General features: G+C 37.6%; 1 protein-coding gene across 1 annotated transcript in view; it reads right to left on the bottom strand.

The window, feature by feature from the left end:
* Positions 1-21951, bottom strand: part of KCNH8 (potassium voltage-gated channel subfamily H member 8) — a 176965-nt gene extending 155014 nt beyond the window's left edge. The window contains exon 1 of the mRNA XM_054273643.1: positions 21871-21951. Within this exon, the coding sequence (XP_054129618.1) occupies positions 21871-21946 (76 nt within the window). The 5' untranslated portion in view covers positions 21947-21951. The remainder of the gene's footprint in view (positions 1-21870) is intronic.
* Positions 21952-22183: the final 232 nt, after the last annotated feature.

The following is a 22183-nucleotide window of genomic DNA, read 5'->3' as shown; positions in this document are numbered from 1 at the left end:
AGACCTAATGGCCACAAAAGTAATAACTATCATTTTCTTGATGAAATAAAGGGATGCCTTACCTGTATTATATTGTTCCACATTTCAAAAAAGCAAATGTAAAAAAGCTGAGTAGACACAATCTAGTAAACCATAAGCTTGAGTCACAATCAGAAGAAAAAACCTATCACGTAATGTAATGTCCTTCCTTTTCACTCAAGCAGAAAATAAAGAAAACAAAATAAAGGGTAAAGAGAAAAACAAAGTCTCTAGATTTGGACATACATTTCCTCTCAAGTTTCTGTTTCAGTTCTTTCTTAAATCAGGATTTTGGCAAGTAGTTTAAGCAAAAGAATGTGATTTATCGTCCCAAAGATGTCCTCTTCCCCTTGGGATCTGATATATACAGAAACCTATTCTTAATCTCCCTACAGAGAGGACTGGAAGATACTTTGTGTGATGATAAAGCATAAGGAACAAAAAGAAAAACAACTTTGTGAGAGAAGTCAGTGTGATAACAAGGCCACTTATCAAAGGAGCCAAATTGCTGAGCAGAATTTAAAACCAGCCACTGGGACACAGAATACAGGCAAAGGATTTGTCCACTGACAAAATAACCAGAGCCCCACTTTTTTTAAAAAAAAATTTAGGGTTCCACTGTGCTTTTCAGTGCAATCAATCCCAGATGAGTGCTCCCCCCCACCCTGATTTTGCACGCACAGCACTGGCTGGTAGAGAAATACTGTTCTATTCAGGAGCCACATGTACATCTGGGTATTTTTTTGCTGCAACTTTTAGAAACACTAAGAAGTGTAATTTCACTTTTTTCTGGTTCTTGTTATTCCTTTCAGCATTTGAAAACTATTAATAAACAGAATATCTTTGTAGCATTTTCTACACTATAATTAATCTAAATGGATAATCTGACTCTACAGGAAAGTAGAAGGTGCCTAGTGCTGCTTCACTCATCAAAAGCCCATCTGACCTACCACTTCTAAATCACACATGAAAAATGAAGAGGAATGATCCTGTCGTGATAAACAGCTGGAGCTGTTTGGAGCCCTGCATGTCATTAAAGTATGTCATGATCACAGTTTTACTCAGTATTATACCAGAAGCTAGACATGACATCATTTGCTGTTAACTGCAATTAATAAAATAAAAGTGTAATATATGCCTACTTAACAACATCCATAATGCAAGATATTTAAACATTTCTTGTTCTCTACTAACATCACATTTCTCCATGTCATTTAATGGAGCTGGAAGACCCTAAGGCATGATGATATGTTATATTTAGGAAACCTTAACTTGCAACTCCATTTTTAACAAATTGCCCCCATATTTTTTCTCTGCCTCTAGTTTTAAATTGTGTATTTTTCCAAAGCAATAGTGCAAACATGAAGATAAACTATTATCAAAAGGTTCTCAGGGAGAAAGTCCTACAATCCACAAAATTTCAGAAGTGATTGGAACATTCATCACTGGAAGAGATAACAGGGGCAGGAATGGTTTTCATCAAGAAATTCTATATATAAAATATTTTTCAGAAATCAAAGTAGTTAATTACAAAGAAGTACTCCAGATTCAAATTCACACACAAAGAAGAAAATTATTTTCTGTGATAAATCAATAACAGTGGGGAAGAAAATGATGTTGCATTTTTAATTAATAGTTGAGCAGAATTTTTTTGTTATACTTTTGCATTTTGATATGTTTATCGTCTGATGATAATACACCCAAAAAGTTTTCATAGACTATTGCACAGAGCACCATTACTTAACATCAGGATTTTCAGAAGTGGGGTATACATCAGCTTTTTTCCTTACTTGATTTACTAATAGTGTAGTAATATTCTCACCTAGCACTGCAATAGCTTAAAAGAAAATTATAATCTGCATTCACAACTAAAAGTGTCTGCAGGAGACAGACACTTTTTTTCTGTGTATTAACCATTCACTTTGTCTCCTTACTACATCAGTGTGTAGCTGTTATAATTTGAGAATAAATGTTACAAATTTTTGTTGCATATATTTATCAGTGTTTCAAAAGGTTGCCTTAGAAGTCATGCTTGCTCATTCTTGTCACAGCCATACATTATTTATTAAATGTCTGTATAATGATAGATTATTTATACTCTGATATTTATGGCACATCCTGATCTGAAAGTCTGTATGAAAATGTTCAAGAAACAGCACGAACTGTAGCGCATAATATGAAAACCTATTACTAAAAATGGATGGCAAACAAGTCTTATAATGTTGTTTTTTAAAAAAACCCATATTTTCTCCTATCATCTTTCAAATAAAAATCTGATTTAAGGTTCACCATTCATCATTTATTATATATATATTTTTTGGCTGCACATAGGCGTAGGAGTTTTTTAAATATTTCAGTCTGAACAGTAAGCTGTTGCTGAGCAATAGTGTCCTGTAGACACTTTTCCTTCCTCTGAGGGTTTAAAGGTTAAGATTTAAATAAGCATGAACTTCTGGAATTTATCCCCATGAAATAATTATTTACTTTACAATTCAGAAGACATTTTTCTTGCTAAGATTACATAAGACCTTGTTTTTATACATTTCAAAAACTATTTTTTGTGAAATCTTGAAAGAATATGTTAAGATAAAGTGCCACCACTCCCGTGATTTATAGACAAAATGTTAAAAAGTGGGCCTGGAAAAACTCCTAAGCACAAAAAATGAGAAGAGACTGAGTCTTGTCCATGATAAGTTGGGAGTCAGCAGGGTTGAGTTCACTTCTTTATTAGTCAGTGAACAATTAAATTCTTCCTAGACAAGAGTAGAGCAATAGCTGGAGTGACAGCCAGCTGTGCAGCTGGGAAGGATGAGGGCCATAGAGATTTGTGATCACGCTCTCCATTGCCCATGTACATCCAGTCTCTATGGGAGAGCAAAAAAGGCATTATAAGAATGTGAAAATATACTGAATAGTATCAAATAGATGTTAAAAAAAAACCAAACAAAAAAAACAAACCAAAAGAAGAGACTTTCAGAAGTCAAGGAAGGGAAGAAAATGGAAATTCCAGGAACAGGCTTTCTAATAGGCCCATGACAGTAGCATTTCTCCACAATAAGTCCCTGAAAGAGTAATATATATACATTTTTGGCTTAAGATTCAGCAGTCTCTAACAAATAGAATCTCTGGTCTTCCAGCTATTAAGTTCTCTGATCTGTCCCATCTATGCATCACTCTGACTCCTAGAAAGTGGGTGTGGAGCATTCACGCATAGAATGGAAGAAAATGTAAGTACTATAACTTTAAAATGAAAATGAAGTGCTTAGAAGGAAAAAAAAAAAGGAGAAGCCTTTATAATTTGTTTCTTATTGTGATGTTTTAAAAAAAATTACATTTCATTAAGAAATAATGGATAACTCCAACTGAAAAAAAAATTACAAGAAAACAAAAACAGAGTATTTAAGACACAAAATGATAAGGAGTAATAGCAACATTATATATTAACTTTGAAAAGAACATGGAAATAAACCCTTTTCTACAACATGTTTCTGTTTCAATTAATTTGGCAATGATACCTGGAGAACATGAAACTACACAGGTATCATAAATCTTTTCAAAACAAAACTGGCATCATAACAGAAACCCAAAGTTTTGGTTAGGCTGGAGTTAAACCAACAATATTATAGCGTTGATATTGATTTGTGGGTGACAATTCACAGCAGCAACTGGAACTTAACACAACCCTTCTGCTCTGCCAAACAGGGTGGGGCTTTTGTGGAATTGGCCACTCACCCCAAAGGAGGTTTATGTTGGACCAGAGTAAAAATAATTTTCTTTTTCAACTTTAATTGACATCTTTTTTTTAAAAAAAATAAATTCATTTAGAGCACTAAACAAGATAAAATAATAACAGTGTTAATGGATTTCAGAAATGAGTAATTTCTTAGTAATTAAGGCTAATATTTGCAGATCATTGTACATCTTCAAGATGTTTTAAAAGCATTAAATATTCTTCAGAGCTCCCTTGCAAATGAAGTCTCATTTCAAGGACGGTAAAGAATTGATTTAGGGAATTTTGTTATTTACTCAGCCTTGTAACTGCCTCAAGAGCCAGAAAGAAGGTATAATTTAAATCATCCAAAATGCTACCTTTCTACTCAACTCTAGAACTATCAGATATCTTAATTTCCCCTCAGATTTGCCCTCATACCACACTCAATCTTCCTACTTAGAAAGAATTTAATTTCCTATATTTTTGTGCAGTACACTGCCATGGACTTTCTTCTGAAGAGTCAAGATAGAAAGCATGACCATGGGAAATCCAGAAATAGTGGGCAAAACCTTTACTGAGGGACAGACCCTAATGCAACATGTGGATCACCACCTTCAGAAAACTGCAGAAATGCAGGCTACCGTGCATATTACTGTGGTCTCACTGGATCTGGCATGTTGCTACAGGACATCATGCACAGCGCCAGAGATGCTTCCTGCCATTCCAGACCAGGAATGAACCAGGTCTCCATGCCCACTCTCCCTGACCCACAGACTGCATGGAATTAGCAGGACATTCTGATTGGTGCAATGCATCCAGCAAATGTGAAACACACTGCAGATACCAGACAGGGGTCACACATACAGGTTTTATCTACATTAAAAGACATATAGGAGACCTATTCTTAGAATTATAGAATGATTAGGGTTCAAAAGGACCTTAAAGTTCCAACCCCACTGTTATGAGCTATTCAAACCACACCTCATTTTTAATGCAAACTCCTTAACAAGAGGCAAAGATGCACATTAGTTTGAGTTAAAGTAATAATAATGTTACAAGGCACAGACATCAGGTATTCCTATGAACCTACTGCCTGTGTGTTTTTCCATTATGCGATGAAACACCTTGCACAGTTGCAAGCAGTATCAGGAGAGATGAGGATAACATTCCCATGGAAAATATTCTATCTGTGAATGATCTCATCTGTGGAGTGACGTTTTCAGCCCTCTTTCCTTTTTGAAGTCTGGGTTGCGAGTTCCTGAGGAGCAGTGAAGGAGAGCGCACAGTCGCAAGCAGTCAGTATTTCCAGGCTGAGAGGGCTCACCCTGAAAAGGCTTATGGTTTGGTGGGTGCACAGAGCTCCTTCTGTTTACTGGGAAACAGGTTTTTCCCTGATTATGACTATGAGAAGCATTGTTACAGGACTGCTCTGTTTCACAGTAATCTCCCAAAGGCTTACGGGATTATGAGCTAACATGAGGTAACTGGCAAACAACAACCCAGTCGCTCCTGACCCACCTGTTTCCTTTGAACCTAGAGTGGGCAAATTCTCACTTTCATCTCCTTCTACATCTACTCTATTTACCTCTGCATTGAAAGCCAAATGCTATACAGGGGTGTTAATTTGCAATTTAACTTCATTAAAAACAGAATTAAGTTCAGACCTAGAGTAAAATCAGAGCAACCCTGTGAAATGCCATTCCCAGTTTTAATTTTGCACACAGCTTTCAATACATTGCTCTGCAGATATAACCTGCTATTGATGATAATTATGGCCAGTAGACTAAAGTTCAGGTATCAATACTAACTTGGTTTGTCAGAAAGAAATTTTATCTCCGAACTGGTTTTGAATTCAATCACTGCAGCAATTAGAACCTGCTGTAATATATATATATATATATGTAAAATATATATTTTAAATTAATTTATTTAAAACAATCAGTATTCCTCAATGATTGAACTTCCTAACTGTGGCCATTTAAACACAGTGAAAAAAGACTAATGGTGGTCCCTTTTGTCTTGTCAAATTTCAGGCATTTATTCTATACTTCTGTACTCTAATCAATGGAGAGAAGGACACTTTTCAGATGGTGAAAACACCATCTGGACCCGCCTGTCCCCTTCTTATGTCTGGCAATCTATTTAGTAAGTGTGTTCCTAATAAAGATACTGAAACATTTGGTCCTCCAGAAGTTTCAAATTTTAGTTTAAAATTGACTTCATTCCTTGGACTTATTTGAAAATTATATTTCCAAGAACAAAGTCACTTATAAAAGATAATGCACTGCAAGTTATATATAACATGCTGACTCATCAGATATGGATGATTTTGTATAAAATTATTTTGTATCTGTACTTTGAGATCTGTCAGGGGAACTTGTTCCTTATTGCCCCATTTCTACACATGGAAATATGAATGCAGGCCAAGGCAACCAAACTGGAGAGTTATTTTTCATTGTTAATGATAAAGCTCTGGCATTTTACAATCATCGAATCTGAAGGAATATTTAGAAGCACTTCTGTTCCGCTGATTTTTGTGTTATAAATGCATAACTTCATAACTCATCCTAACAGTGGATAAAACTATTTTGAGGTACTTAATGGCATAAAATGTTATAAATCAATGGTTCAGTTTATATGGAAACTTCTCTGATATAATCCTTACCATTGCATGCATCCTTACCATACCATTAACAACAGAGGACGTAGTAAGTACATGATGTTCAGACACTGCATGCCAGATAATGCTGTTATTTTAGGAAGAAATTGTTTTCATAAGGAAAACCACAAAAGACTGCATGAAAGATTTGGAGTATTGTGCAACGTGTGATTCATTGGCAATTACATTAGTGATTATTTCAGTATTTTAAAAAACCCAAACAAACAGCAAGCAGATTTTCATTCTAATAACAAAACCAGCTAAGTTCATTTTGCTCACGTACATTTTTGGGCAAAACCAAAACTCTATTCAGCAATGTTAAAGATATTTAATAACTGAATAAATACTCAAATAATGGTTTAATTATCAGAAAACACATGATGTGCATATTAAGACTGCTACCAATATAACGCATATCTAAAAAAATATTCTTGATGCCCAGATGGGTTAAATTAATGGCTAAAAATTTGGGTATTTTCTCAAGTGTCAGAACTATCTTCAGCTGCTTCATTTTGTGTGCTAATATATGATTTAGCTGAAACAGTGTAAAAATGAATGTTGTTAGAAAATTCATTTAAGTGTCATTTATTTCTAAATAGTTTCAGGAAAATAAATTATTCCACTTAGGCAGTAATTTCTATTGATGAAATTAGTTCAAATTCATCTGCATGGAAAAAAATGCAAGGCAAGAAACTAGTTGGCTCTGCTTTTGACCACTCTTTCACTTTCTGCATCAGTTCTCTTAAGAGGTGTGCTTCTCAGGGTGTTATGCAAGATCCTTCCATAAAAGCAGAAAAAGGCAACTCTCAAACATAATTGGTTTCACTATTTCCAGATATGAGAGATTTCAGAGGAGCTATTACGAGATTCTTATAAGTTTTATGCAGCTATGAAGGGGAGTTATACATTCTATTTTGGACCTCTAATTAGAGTGCATCCAAGAAGCACTAAAGATTAGCAATGTAAGATTCCCTCTGCAGACAAAAGAAAAAAAAAATCACCTTCCTGTACTCCATTCTGCAAATAACTTGAACCAGTTCAGCAAAGAAAAATAGTGCAACATTCACCATACCTTTCAGAGGTATTCAGTGCTAAAAAAACCCCTTCTGTCTAAAATAGCAAGGAGGACAAATAGCATATATGACTATCTTCTGAGCATTTGAACTGATTTATTTTCTCCCTCACAGCAATAGAGTCAGACTTAATGCATCACATTTATTTCAGGTTACTGAAGCCAAAAAAGCCTTAAATTGGAAAGCTTCAATACAGAATCAGTTAGGTGTCTATTTCAGAGTGTTCTAAAGGGTGATATTTGAACTGCAATGGATTGCCCATGCTTGCTGAATCTCTCAAGGAAGTTTTAATGTACTGCTGCTTTTTGTAATAAACAGGACTTAAGTGGCTGTGTTTCCCATACACCTCAGATTCTTCTCCCCATCTCCTCTCCTCTCAACACTAAACCTCCAGCCTATTTTCAGCAATATTTATCAGGGAAGAGGAAACACAATAAGTTTTATAAAATAGCCAGGAGAAAAATGACTTGTGCCCTAATTTCACAAAATTTCAGTGTCAGCTTGACTGTACTGGATTACAGAATATTCATATAGCAGCTCAGCTGCAAGGGTAAACAAGGATTCTTTGGCACAAAGATTAATTTTTTACCCCTTTCATATATTTGCAAGAGCTGAAGAGATTTTTATCTCTAAGACTTTAACAAATATTAAATGTTAGAATTTCAGCACTTTGTGAAATTAGGAAACAAAATTATTAATTAAAAACAAAGAGAAAAGGATTATCCAAAGTAATTTGCCAGCTATCCATTTGAATTGGTACCATTTTCACTGCATAATAAAGGTGATCAGTACAGGGCTAGGGTCTAAAGGTTTTAATTTCTCATCACTGATTTTATATTTAAGTTATGGAGAAAAATTTGGGCTTGTGCTGTTGTTCTCACAAACCTGTTTGGAACCTGTGTATTATTTGTGGAAATAAAACCTCCGAGTCCTTTTACAGTTAGCCTGGTGAACGAGGAAGCAACTAAATGTCCCCACACTTCAAGGACAACTCTCTCACACTTGGCAAAAGAAATTTTGCAACTGATCTGAGCCGGGTCGAGAGCTGTCTTGGGAGAAAGTCAGGTTGGGTCACTGGTATCCAGCTGGAATGGAAGGAATTGGAAAAGATACGACATCGAAGAAGCAGCTAAGTGCACTTGGTTGAAGTGCTGGGAGGTTCTGGTCTTGATGATTTAGAAAGCAGGAAAACATACTGTGACACCTTAGAGTATTCATAGTAGTTCTATTTTTACTTTCAGTAGATTGAAAACAAATTCGGCTGTCCCTCAGAAAATGCAGTTAATACCAGTAAAAGCTATTCTGTTTTTGATGCTTCCCAAAATGTGGTATAACACAATATTGCAATCCTGAAGTTCTGAAATAAAAATATATCAATGTGATAAAATACATAAATTTATTATTGCCACATTTTCAATGATGTAAGTTTGAGTTCCTCTTTTATTTTGAGGCTTTTTTTCCCTTTTAAACATTTATGCAATTTCCTTTCTGATTTAGGTCTGAAAGCTACGTGAAATCTGTGTCATTAGAATAACTTTTTGGAAAGTAGAGTACATTTTTAGGGGAACATTTTTTTCCTCCTGGACATTTAAAACCACATTTATATGAAAAGTTTTTGTCTTGCTGACTGAGCGTTAATGTTCTGAAAGATATGCATTGCAAGTAAAGATAGAATTGCTCTTTATAGACGTGCTGTTTCATCATAGTGTAGGTTGTTACAAATCTCCTGTCATGAAAAATCCTCTTCATTTCTTCAAAGTCTGTGATGGAGATCATTATAAGATTAGAAAAAGCAAGATATTTTCTGTTTCTAATGCAAGATGAGCTTCTGTGGCCTAGACTATCTAGTTCCATGCTTTGCTCCTTCCTGTTTGTCATCAGTACAGTCTAAGCCAAGTTTAACATTTCCAGCTACTCTGGTCTTGTCAGGATGTCATTTTATAGGAATAATTTTGGAAAGACAGGGATGGAAATATGCTTCTCATGTGCAACAATCCATTCATATAAAGGAACCATGCTGGAAGGATTAAGGGTGTGAAACGTGTCCCTTTCATGGCAAGAATAGGATAGATAAGGTGCAAGGGTGGTTTTTAGTGGTGAAAGTCTTGCATCTGCAACTCTCATAGTAATTTGCACTTCTGAAAATGAGATACAGCCTTCACTTTTTTTACTTCTCTATTTCTCTTCTGCTGTAGCTATTATATTCTCTAGCACCATATTTTAACAACAGAAATACCTAGATGTTACAAGAGATCTTGAAATTATTTTGGTCATCATGACATTTCATGAGTAATAAAATGTGAAAGGTTACTGAAAATTACTTCTAAAGCTTAAAACTTGATAAAATTTCAGGACTGATCCAAAATTTCAGATAATTAAAAACAGAAGAATTTTTTTTGCCTTTTGCCAAATATATTTTGGGTTGTTTTCTGTAATTACACCACAAGTTTGATTTTAAGTGCAAGTATAAAATTCATGTAGGAGCTATTGAGGATTTAGCAAGTGTACAGACATATCCCTCAGTATGGAGCAGCAATGCTACCAGAAAGAAATTAAATTTTTGTCAAAAATTTAATTTATTTCTGGGGATTATTTTACTTTCTTGAAAATACAGAGAACAGCTCTTGACTCTTGCCTCACAATCCCAGCAGACAGGCCTGTGACCATCAGACAGTGCTGTAATTTGGACCTTTTCCTGCCAGGGGTCCACACTGTTTATGTAGATGCCAGCTCTGACACTTCATTTGTGATTCAAGGACGTATCTGGAAAAGAGGTTCCCAGAACAAGAGAAGTATTGGTGCTTCCCTGCAGCAGAACAGCAAGCCCTGCAGATGGACTGAGCCTGGCTGAAAGACATATCCAAATTTTCATCAACAGCCCCCGAGATATTCTGCATCATGTGGCCCAAGATGGCATTGTGTTATGTGCCAAAGAAAATACTGGTCTGTCAAAAAGGAAGGATTCAATTTTTTTGCACAGCCAAACTATTAGAACACTCACTGCATTATTTTGCTGCCACAAACTTTGTTAGCCAAGCCTGAAAAACTTATCAGGAAGCACCTGCTTCCAGGAGCAAACTATTCTGTTATTACATTTAGTTTATTGTGCCATTCACAGATCCTCCCTGGAAGCCATGAATTAGCCATGATAAATGAGCACCAAAACATTGAAGCGCTGTGCAAACTGCTACAATACTCTAAGCAGTAAAACAGATGAAATAAAATCACTGTTCTCAGCACAGCAATATGTCAAAATTTATTAGCTAGAAAAACAGCTACTATCAAACTAAGAAACAAGGATTCTTTCTCATTAACTTCACTTTAGAAAAATAGTTCATTGAATAAATAGTTATGTACATCTTAATTAAATACAAGCTATCAATTTTATAGACTTCTGAGCATCCAAAAGATTAGAAGCCAATTCCTTCATTCTGTAAATGCAAAAAAACTTCTTTCTTCTTCATTCTTGCTTTTCTTAGAAAGTCATACCATAAAACAGAATACGTAAAGTTGGCAGAAGATGTCTCACAACCTTTAATAGAGCACCTAGAGGCATTATTTTCAATGACAGTTCAAATAAACTGACATATCAACCATATCAGGCTGGGGAAAAACCTAATAATATTCTCCCAATTAATTGTAACCTCTTAGCTTTACTTGTAATTATTTCACTCAGCTCCTAAAACTCAGCTTATTAAGATCCATCCATCATGGTGTGGGTCACACAGTATTTCTACTGTTGGGTTTTCTGGCCTTTGTCTTCCTTGTGAGAGGAAGTGAGAGGACCTTGCCTACACTGGACTCATAAAAGGGAAACTTGCTTTTAAACTAAGAATAAAATGAAACTGCAAAATAATTACTATAATACCAGATTATTTATTTATTAAATGAATTTTATTTCCCTGAACTTAGTCTGCTGCTTCCCTGGAAGAGACACTCCTCATGCTTATCACTTGTGAGAGTGCCAGTTAACTATTTACCTGCACTTCACATCTGACTTATTGATGCATGAAGTGGCTGTTTTTATTTCCACCTTTTTCTTTGAGTGATCATACCTATTTATATAAAGTTATTGCTTCAGTAATTTGATATATTCCAGATGAGATTGTTACAGTGTGAGGTTGTGGTGATTGTATATGCTTAAAAAGCATACCCACAAAAAAACCCAGCAAAAATTAGCAACATTACAATAATTCACTACAAAAGACAGAAACTGAAGGTCTGTAGCTCCCCTGACAGTTCAAGCAATCATTCCCAGGAGACACATATCAGCAGGAAAATTAATAAATGAAGTGCTTATCCTATCTGAAGAATGATTTCAACTGTAATTAAAGCAGGTTACCACCAGCATATATGTTTCTCTATTTATAAGCTTATTTGAAATACTAAGTGTTGAAATGTCCAGATAGATAATTGCTTTTCTGAAGGTACTGTTGGCATCAAAAGGAAGCACATTTTTGATACATAACTGTCTTATTGGATCAGAACAAAAGCAGGAGGGGGAACTGCAATTCAGATAGCTCCAATTGGATGTAGGCAGCAAAGTCTCTGCATTTCTCCAAGAGTTACTGCTCCCAAAATCTTAATTTGATGGTTAGCACCGAGTTGTAATTGGAACCAAAATCCCAAATCCCCATCTGGATCCTGCTCACAGCAGTATCAACACAGTTCCACACCTGCTTGTCTTATTTATGTAAGAGTCATGACTGATGTGTTTAAATGTCTGCAGCGATTTCCCCCTGTCCATCCTGACTGTTGTTGATCACTGCCTCTGCTGCAGGGATCGATCAGCAGCGTGCGGAAACGTTTGGTTCATTCCAGAGCAATGCCTGCTGCTCACTCAGCAAGCCCATCAGTCAATCCATCTCTGCTTCCTCACAGCTGCTCCCTCCTTTTTCCTTTCTTGGCCAAATATCACTTGTACACTTTACCACCCAGGACTATCCCTTACCTCTAAAAATCAATCACCACTGCAGTACACTCTGTAAGTAAACTTTTTAAAAAAATAATCAATTCTGTGTTTAAGGTTGCTTATAATCTGGGTTTTTTAAAGGTTCTTAAAGGATAAGAGACTGCTTTTTCAAAATTCATACATCACTTATGGCTACTCTCTACAGGTACAATAATTTGTTCATTAATAATTAACTGTAATTGCTAATGAATTTGAAGGAAACAAAAACCGTTGATTCAGACAGGAAAATAGCAAGATTTTACAGGGAATTGAAAATAGTTGGATGCAAATCTCCACCCTATCAGAATAAAATCTGGAAGTATGCTTTAATCTGCAAGTGTGTAAAGGATGAATCGTGTCTGTGGTCCCACACTGCGCTGCAGTGAGTTCACATGTCTGATGTGGGTGGCCAAGCCTCCCATGCCTCCCTTTCCTTAGGGAAAGTGCTCAGCGCAGTACAATGGAAGAGCCTAATTCCACCTGCCTAATTCCAGGCAGGAAGATCAGGCAACAGGTCCATGGACCATCCCCTGTTCTGCAAGGCATGCCAGCAGAGTCACTCTCCTGGTGAAGTCTAAACATGTCACGTATGTCAACTAAAAAAAATCCCAAACAAACCAACAACCAATAGAAATATTCCTGTGAACATACAAAGAGGTAGCAAAGACAGTCAGGATTTCTAATGCATCCTGGTTTCTGTTTCCAGTGCAGAAGAATTCTTGAGCATGACTAAGAAGATAACTTAGTCATAGTTCTGCTTCAAAGAGGGCCATTAAAACCATGCTTTAAAAATCACAAAGACTAATTTACAGTAAGACCTTGAAAGGGCCCCAAAATATAGTGCATAACCACACTATTCTCTCACCTTTTTCCTCCCATGCTGTCACCCAATTATTACAGCACTGAAGCAGACACAACTTACAGCTATATATATTCCTCTGTAAATCAGTGATCCTGTTAATTTTCCTTAATCTTGGCAAATGCGTAGCTCAAGACCTTTCATTAATATTTATTAACTATTCTTTTCTACATTGAACTTTTAATTATTTAAATCACTAACATATAATTCTGTAACTACATGTTTTATGAGGTGCATTCTTCTTCCCACTGTTCTGGAAGTGAAAAAAATAAAATGTTAAGTCCAAATTCCAAACCTCAAGATCTTTTAACACAGTAAAGAAACAATCCAGTTTAATAAATGCAGTGAATATCTTATCATCTCACAAACATAATTCATACAGAAAAAAGAAAAAAGTGGATTAAAATACCATGTATTTTGATTTCAACCATTAAAAAACACACAAAAAAAGTAGAGAAAAGAGCTTGTCAATGATACACTGTGATTATTATTGACTTTTGAAGGTTTTTACTCTCCTAAGAGTCCTTTTGATCTTCCACAAAGAAGATTGTTTTTTCTGCAAAAGTATTTTCCTCTAAAATAATATAGTTTCTCTATTGTTTTTCATATCAGTGTAAATTCCTAAAATAGTTTGTGAGAAATTCCTAACTAAAAATGTAAGAAAAGGCAGAACTTATGCAAAAACACACTCATCACTTGTCCAGGAGTTATCTGACATTTAGAGGGAAAAAAAAAATCAAGTTATTTGTCCAAGGAAAGTTTTCTCATTCTAAACATCAAATAAATGACACAAGGACCAGCTCAGAATTCTCTTTCATACCTCTGGAATAAGATGCCTAGTCACATGTCATAACTAACTATTGAGTGAGATGGATGGCAAAAAGAAAAGGCCACCAAAAAAAGCTGTAACAATGAATTTCAGGTCTATTCAGCTCAGAATGAATCCTTCTATATTTCTATAAGTTTAAAAAAGAGAAAAAAACCAAAATACTTCTGATGACTAGGAGTCTAGGATTAAGGACTGAGGAAAAAGCTAATTGAATGCTGGCACACTGGAAGCTGTTCTCTCTTCAAAAGATCAACAGGGAAGACATATTTCTCCATAACACAATTGTCTTCAGCTGTCCCTGAAATGATTGACAGCCAGCATTAAGCTTTAGGGATGCTCAGACGATATTTAATGTCAAGTTCAACATTGAATGCGCTTGTATTTTAAGAACAACACCTGTTCCAAAGTCTTTGAATACTACTATCAGTCCCAGAAAACAGAAGGAGCCAGAAGCTCTTGGCAAGATAAAGCACAAAAGAAGACTTTTTTTCTTGCTGTTAAGGAAATCTCTCTCCTCTCTGAGATTTGAGAATGCTGTGTTTGTTTCTTATCTTGTTGTGCTTCCCCTTCCCCCACCTCCTTCTATTGCCATCCTTTCTTTTTTCCCTATTTCTTATTTATTTATTTTTAGAGTGAGTGGGCAAGAAACAAAATTACTCTATGAGCAGGTTGCTCCTTACCTGCTTTTTCCTTTTAGTCACTTTAACACAAGGTAAGATGAGCTTGCTTGTGATGATGCAAAACTGCTGTAGCAACTGTCTTTGTTAACCTTTTCCAGGCTACAGCACATGCAATATATGTACCTTGTTTTTCTCTCAAAAATTCATTTCCTCAGACTAGTACTAGGAGCAGTGAATGCTCTGTAAACCCCTATCTTGCCTGATATATTTTAATATATTCATGTACATCTATTTGTTTACACTCCTACATGTGCTTGAGGCAGTGTTTTTGTTGCATTTCTACTCTTTAGAGCCCTGAAAAATACTCTGAGCATCTTGCCTTTACATCCAAAAAGGCTGGGAATGCATATAGAATTGCTACCTGCACAAATAAAATAAAAATTGATAATAGAAGTTGAATGTACAAATGTAATGATAGCCATAAGAGAAATCTCTTTCTAGGAGAATCTATTTACTCATTGAAATGCATAGACAGAGAAAAAAGTAATATATGTCTGGGGAAGGGAATAAAGGTACTTTTACAGAAACTCTCCAGTGGGAATCCAGATAATCATCTATGGTTTAGAAACACTAAAAAAATTCTTCCACTAACACAAACTACACGTTCATTCAAATATATGTAACTTCAAATATACAGATTTGATTTGATCACTGCACTGTGAATCAAGTTTCCACCGAAAAACAATACAGAAGATAATATTATTTTGTTACTAAGAAAAAATATCCCTTATTTAATGTATATTTTCACTCTTAAATCTCAAATGCTTGCCTTGAATTCAAATACAGGGTTTATTTCTGAAGTGATGATGTGTGCTATTAATCCAACTTTATATTTATAATACTAATCTAAGATTAGTGTGATTACTGAATTATATAGTCTCTGAATGGAGGAACTACAGAATTGTCATCCTGCCTTATTTCTGTCTAGCAAAAAATAAGAGAACATCACCCAGGAATTTGAATAAATCAGTATTTTTTCTAGCAATAACATAGACTCTGAATAAAACATGCAGTAATGACCATTTTTCATGGTTTTAAAGTGATTGCACATTAAAAATAATGCCTGAATACATTTTTGTTTGCTTGAATCAGATCCTTAGGACTAAAACTAAAAAATTAAGCAAAATATGGTCTTAAGATGCCTTGAAACCCTTCCAATTCCATCTTTCAGGTCCAATTTTAGCTCAAGCTAGAATCAGAATTCGCTCTAATTGCTGAAAGTGAAGAAAAACAGATAAACTGACCTTAAATTATGAAGTTCTACACCCCTAAAACTTGTGCCAAAAGATGAGGAAAAGATTTTCCAGTTAGCTGCCTAATCTAGCCACTTGGTTACTTCCAGCAAAAAGCAACAATACAAAACAGGTTCCAGCATCCAATCCCTGGTTTATATTAAAAATCATATTTGCCTTTTTTAGTAATGGAGTTACAGCAAGGTGCAGTGCTGGTCACATCTTAAAGAGAAAAGTTGAGAGAGGCAAGGTCTGCTTTTTTGAGGCTCTGAGCTGAGAACAGGCAATATTCTTTCCAGTGTTGACTGTATATTTTTCCAGAGACAAATGATTAGTTCACAACACCACATTATTTACTTGTTCAAGGATATGAGTAAAAGCACTAAACAATTCTGGATTAACATAGGAGCAAGAATAGAAGTATCTTTGGAAATTTCCCTCTGGCCCACTCACCCCATCTCTATGACAAAGAATTTGACCAGCTTCTCTGCTCTTATTCCTTCAGAAGGACAGTTTGACAGACCACCAGATTTTCCACTGTCACTGCTTTGAATTCTCTTTGACTTTGATCAGTGCTTATCACAGTTTGAGTCACCCTTCCTTGATCGCAGGATTTTACAGAATCTCAGAATCAACTCAGTTGGAAAATACCCCTGAGACCATCAAGTCCAACCTAGGACTGAACATCACCATGTTTACAGCAAGTGCCATATCCAGTCTTTCCTTGCACACCTGCAGGGATAGTGATAAATTTATTTCTAAAGCCCAACCTAAGCTTCCCCTAGGATAGCTTGAGACTGTGTCCTCTAATCCTGTCACTGGTTGCCTGGAAGAAGAGACCAATCCCCACCTGGCTACAGCCTCCTTTCAGGCAGTTGTGGAGAGTGATAAGGTCTCCCTGAGACTCCTTTCCTCCAGGCTAAACAACCCTAGTTCCCTCAGCTGCTCCTCATAGGACATTCTCTCCAGACCCTTCACCAGCTTCATTTTCCTGCTCTGTACCCACTCCAGCACCTCAATGTCCTTCCTGAACTGAGGGGCCCAGAACTGGACACTGTGTTTAAGTTGCAGCCTCACCAACGCCATGTATGGTCTGTGATCACTGCCCTGGTCCAACTGGCCCCACAATTCCTAAAACAGGCTAGGATGTCACACACTGGCTCAGGTTCAGCCAGCTGCCACCCAGCACCCCAAGGGACTTTTCTGCTGGACAGCTTTCCAGCCACTCTGCTCCCAGTGTGTAACTGGAGCATATTTTGTCTTTGTCAGGTGGAACATTCTGATCCTGGAGTCTGATGAAAAGCTTCCTCCCCCTGGAAACTCAGCTGTTGCTTCCCTACACCTGACACTGCTGCAATTCCTTGAGCCTGTGTGAGGTAGAACCCCCAGGAAGCCAAGAAGCACTTTTCTGCTTTTGAAGTTTCTGTGATACTATTAAGCAACACACTGACTGGTGTAGAGAGGACAGGATTCACCCTGAATGAGACAGAATTTGACAACAAAGTTGCAGAAAGTGTTAGTTCATTGGTTCAACCTAGCAGACATCACCAGTTTGTTTGTGAGACAGGAAAGCAAGTGCTGGGGGTAGCTGGGAAAGAGTGGGGGAGGAATCTGACCCTGCAATCTGGAAAGATCACTGCACACAAAGGCTTTCAGCTCTCTACCAACTGACAATGATGCAGAAGAGACAACCTTGGTTCTACCCATGGTGCCAGCAGAAGTGTGCTGACATCACTTTTGGTGTGCTTAAATCTGTATGTTCTCATCAGGTGCTTTTCAATCACACCTCAAGGGTAACTAAATCAATCAGAAAGCTGATTCCATTTTATCAGGAAGGAAAAAAACCAAACAGTTATGAAAATTGCTGTTTAGGTGCAAAGATCCTTTTGTTAGCACTTGAGCACGACTTTAATTGGAAAATATATTTGAATGTAGAAGTTGTTCAGCAAATAGAGAATTAATAAATTATCACCATTGACACTGAGCAAGATGAAATTTACTCAGCTTGATCGAAGATCAAGTGTAAAATAGTTTAAAATTGTCAAAAGAATGTGAAGTACACACTTAATTTGGCATCTGATCACATATGACAGACAGGAGATAATTATAGAATTTCAGCTGTCATTTCATAGTATAACCATCCACAAAATTGTTGTTCTTTTTAAAATAAAAATTAATAAGGCTATTTGCTGAATCTCTGTTAACTTTACTCCCTGAGAAAGTCTCACACATTTCCAGAAACCATGACTTTGGTGTGTATTTAATATATTAAAATAAATAAATAGTGCATGAAGAATATTTATGTATATGTGTATATATATATGAAAACAATAGAACATAATTTCCTACCATGCAACTATTTCTGAATGCTTTGCCTAATCTAAATAGGGTTAAGAAGCAGCAATATGCAAATTTTCCATTCAAAAGTTTGAAGTGTAATAACTCGCTTCAGACATTCAGTTTCATAATATTTCATGGTGGGGTTAATTATAGGTTTATATTTGAAATATTTTCACACTTTAAAATGTTATTTTGTCTTGAAAATATAAAAAGCAAAACAAAACTAAACCAACCAAACCCCCTAAACCCCACATCACTCATTTGAAATGCTTGTGCTTGTTTTCCACATAGGCAATAAACACATTGTTCACAGAGGGGGCAAAAAGTCTTTGGATGATTTAGTGTTTACATTTTGGATGGAGAGGAAAACATTGTGAGAAACCATTAACTTAAATTAAGATGCAGGACCACAAAAGATATTTTTGAGTTGGAAGAAGGTGTCTGTATGACAGCACACAGGCAGAGCCAAGAGCTCTGCCATGGAAATCCAGAGAAGCAAACCTTCAATGCTGCTCTTCCACATGTGCAACACAGGTAATGGGAAATTTGCAGGAGACTTCTGCAATCTCCTGCACAGCTAATAGTAACCCCAACATTAATCTAATTGTTTTCTTTAGCACATATTATTGGTTTTATATGTAAAGAATACTGATGTGTAACATACTGAAAAAAAAATCTACTGGGAGAATTCTGAGCAGCTGAAGAACCTGTCAAGAACTTGTTTTATACATTTTTTGAGATATGCTGTATTTCATAGTGAAATTTATAACTGCTAATTAGACATAAATCACTGCAATTGCATAGTTTAAAAAGTTCTGTCAATGAAATTTTGAAAATTCCGTGCAAACCAAAGCATATTTTCTAATATTATCTGAAATCCCTTCTTGCACTTTTGCCCGGAATTAGAATTATCCCTCTTCTGGATTAAAGATGCATTGGTGGATTAGTCTATCACTGATGACAACACAATATATCCTTCCCAGAGGCTTAAACTGAAAAGAGGTCTGTTAACTACAGACTGTATTAAAACAACAGCAAAAAAAAAAAAAAAAAAAGAAAAGAAAAAAAAGGCATTGGACACGAGACATTATTTTAACATTTAAATATCAGCATGTGGGAGGTCAAAGGTTATGAAACATAACCTCAGGTTCAGTGCCATGTATCAATCCTACCCTTTCCACAGACTGTATCATCCATAAAACTAGTAAGGCATGGGACTGATTGCTGCAAGGATTAGCCATGGGTACTACTTCTAGCTTTAGCCACCTGAGCAAGCTCAGGGATACCAGCCACACAGGCAATTTAAATTAAAAATAAATTGGTTTTAATTTTTCTACTTGATGGTCAGATATGTACACATATTTTGAAAAATTGTGCTTTTTTATTTGAAATTTTTTGGCCAGTTAAAGAAGTATTAATTTTATATTTTAATTTAGCATTTCCAAATCCACAAAGCAGGTGAACTGTTTCTGAACTGAAATAATTTCTATTTCTGAAACTTTGTTTCAGATGACATAAAGCTGATTCATCACTTTAACGCTCTAAAGGAGATGCTACATTATTCTGTATTTTAAGAGACATGTCAGCAGTTTTCCATGGAATAGTGTCTTCCTTCAAAGTTCTTCTAGGTGTAAAACCACATAGTACATAAAACATTTTTCTCTGTGAATGTCCTGGAATATTTCACATGCAAATGATCATACAATGAGAACTTCTAGAATACACCTGTTTAATATTTAAGCCAGATTCTGAAAGGCTAACTAAAAACAAATATTTCAATGACTCTAATAAATAGATAATGTGCTGCACTCTCTGGTGAACTTAAACACCTAATTACATTCTTTTTCAATTATATCCCAGGAAAAAGCAGATGAGTTGTTAGCATTAAATTTCAATGTAAGATGCTGGGGTCTGTTTTTTGTTTAAGAAAAGGTCAGTCCTTCACTTTGTGAAAGTCAGCAAAATTATTTTCTTAAAAAGGAGCTCAATATGGGTGTAGAATCCAGCTAAGAAAAGAGCCTTCTACCACACTCGCCTGTTGGTGTCAGTGAGAAAATGGGGATTAGACATTTTTCTGGTGTTTTATTTAATAAGAGACCTGGATGTCATCACTAATGTTGCTTGCTAAATTGAATCTTTGAAGAACAGTATAGAATATGTGAAGTGTTTGTGTGTACAGCTCACAGGCTGTGTGCTTCATCCTTTGAAAGGAAACCATTGTGTAGGGGGAGGGTCCTGAGCACAAAGGGAAGGATTGCTTTTCTGGCAAACAGCAGTATCAGCAACAAAACTCTAATATGAGCCACATGCTCCAATACGCAGTAAATAATACCCATACACTTTGTAGGAATAAAAGGTTGGAGGATGGTGGGAAAGGACTTTGAGTTCTGTCGTCAAAGGAATTTAATGGTACATCTAAGTAGCCTTACAAAAGATTGCTCTATAGTGAAGTATCAGTTACACACAACCCTGGATCATAATTATCTGTATATCCCCAGACTAGCAGAGCAGTTATAATGCAGTTCTGTGCTTCTCTGCAATTGATCTCTGTGACTGCATCATTTTCTTGACGGTTTACAACTTGCTGATTCAGTAATCACAGTTCAGCTGTCTTAATCACACGGTAATTAAACCACAAAGGGAATGCCAATAATCAAGAAGATACCAAACCAATTAGATAGCAATGTTTTCAGTCAAGAAACAGCTAACAGTAACTCAAACCTGAGTTTGTTTATTCTCCCCTGTTGATGACTAGATTTCTGAAAAGGGAATTAAAAGGAAGGCAGTCCGTTTTGACCCAAATCCACCATCTCCCTGCTCCTTTTATTATGCGTTAGCCGCGTTGAAGAGGAAACAGAAGTCAGGACACAGGCGGGTCCCCCCGCAGGGCCGGAGGGGGAGCGCGGCAGCCGCGCCGGGGGCGGCAGCGCCCGCCCGGGGGAGCGGAGCCGGGCCGGGACCTGTCCGTGGTGCTGCAGCCGGGCCGACACCGCCGCCAGCGCCGGGGACCCTCGGTCCTGCCCGCCCGCCTCCACCAACGCCCTGCCACAGCCTCCGCCACTGCCGAGCCCGACTCTCAGAAATTCAGCTTTTGGGGACATTTCGAACCCCCTCAAGGCTAGGGGTACTCAACAAAATAGATTCCCGAAACCTCCTAGGAAAGCCCAGCCCAGGCTCTGAGCGTGCCTCTCCCGGGCGGTCTCTGGGCTGCCCGGGGCGCGGGGGCCGCCCCAGCCCAGCGCGCAACTTTCCCGCAGGGAGCCGAGCTTCAGCCCCTGCGAGCCCCCGCGCACGGCATCGCAGGCGGAGGGGACCTGGCGCTCTCCTCGCTGCAAAGCTGTGGAGAAGCCAGGCAGGAGAGAGAGGCTGGGAGCTCCCTCGCCTCGCCTTCCTCATTGCCGGCTTCTGGCACCAGGGAACCCCCGGGGGGCGGAGGGAAGGGGAAGCTCCCACCGTGCGCGCAATGCCCCCCGTGCATCCCCTTCTCCGGCAGTCCGGAGCCCCAGCCCGGACTCACGTGTGCCGTCAAACCGGGTGGCGATGGTGTCGAGGAAGGTGTTCTGGGGTGCCAATAATCCCTTCATAACCGGCATTTTTCCAGCGCGGTGCGAGGTTCCCCATCAAAGTTTGTCTACGAGGGTGGCTCGAGAAGAAAGTGCAGAGGGCGGCCGGGGGAAGGTAGGGAGGGAGGAGGCGGAGGGATAGGGAGGAGAAGGAGGATGGGGATGCCGCCGCGCCGCCTCCGGCGCCGGGAGCCCCCCGCTCGTCAGCCCCGGCCCCGCACGGCGCTCCCGCCCCGGGAGCCGCGCACAGGTGCGGGGGGCGCGCAC

Source organism: Melozone crissalis, unplaced genomic scaffold (genome assembly GCF_028551555.1).
Source record: "Melozone crissalis strain CALT ecotype California unplaced genomic scaffold, PUWL_Pcris_2 ptg000016l_1, whole genome shotgun sequence".
Taxonomy (NCBI): domain Eukaryota; kingdom Metazoa; phylum Chordata; class Aves; order Passeriformes; family Passerellidae; genus Melozone; species Melozone crissalis.
Note: the sequence above shows the minus strand (reverse complement) of the source record. Positions and strands in the feature narration are given on the sequence as shown.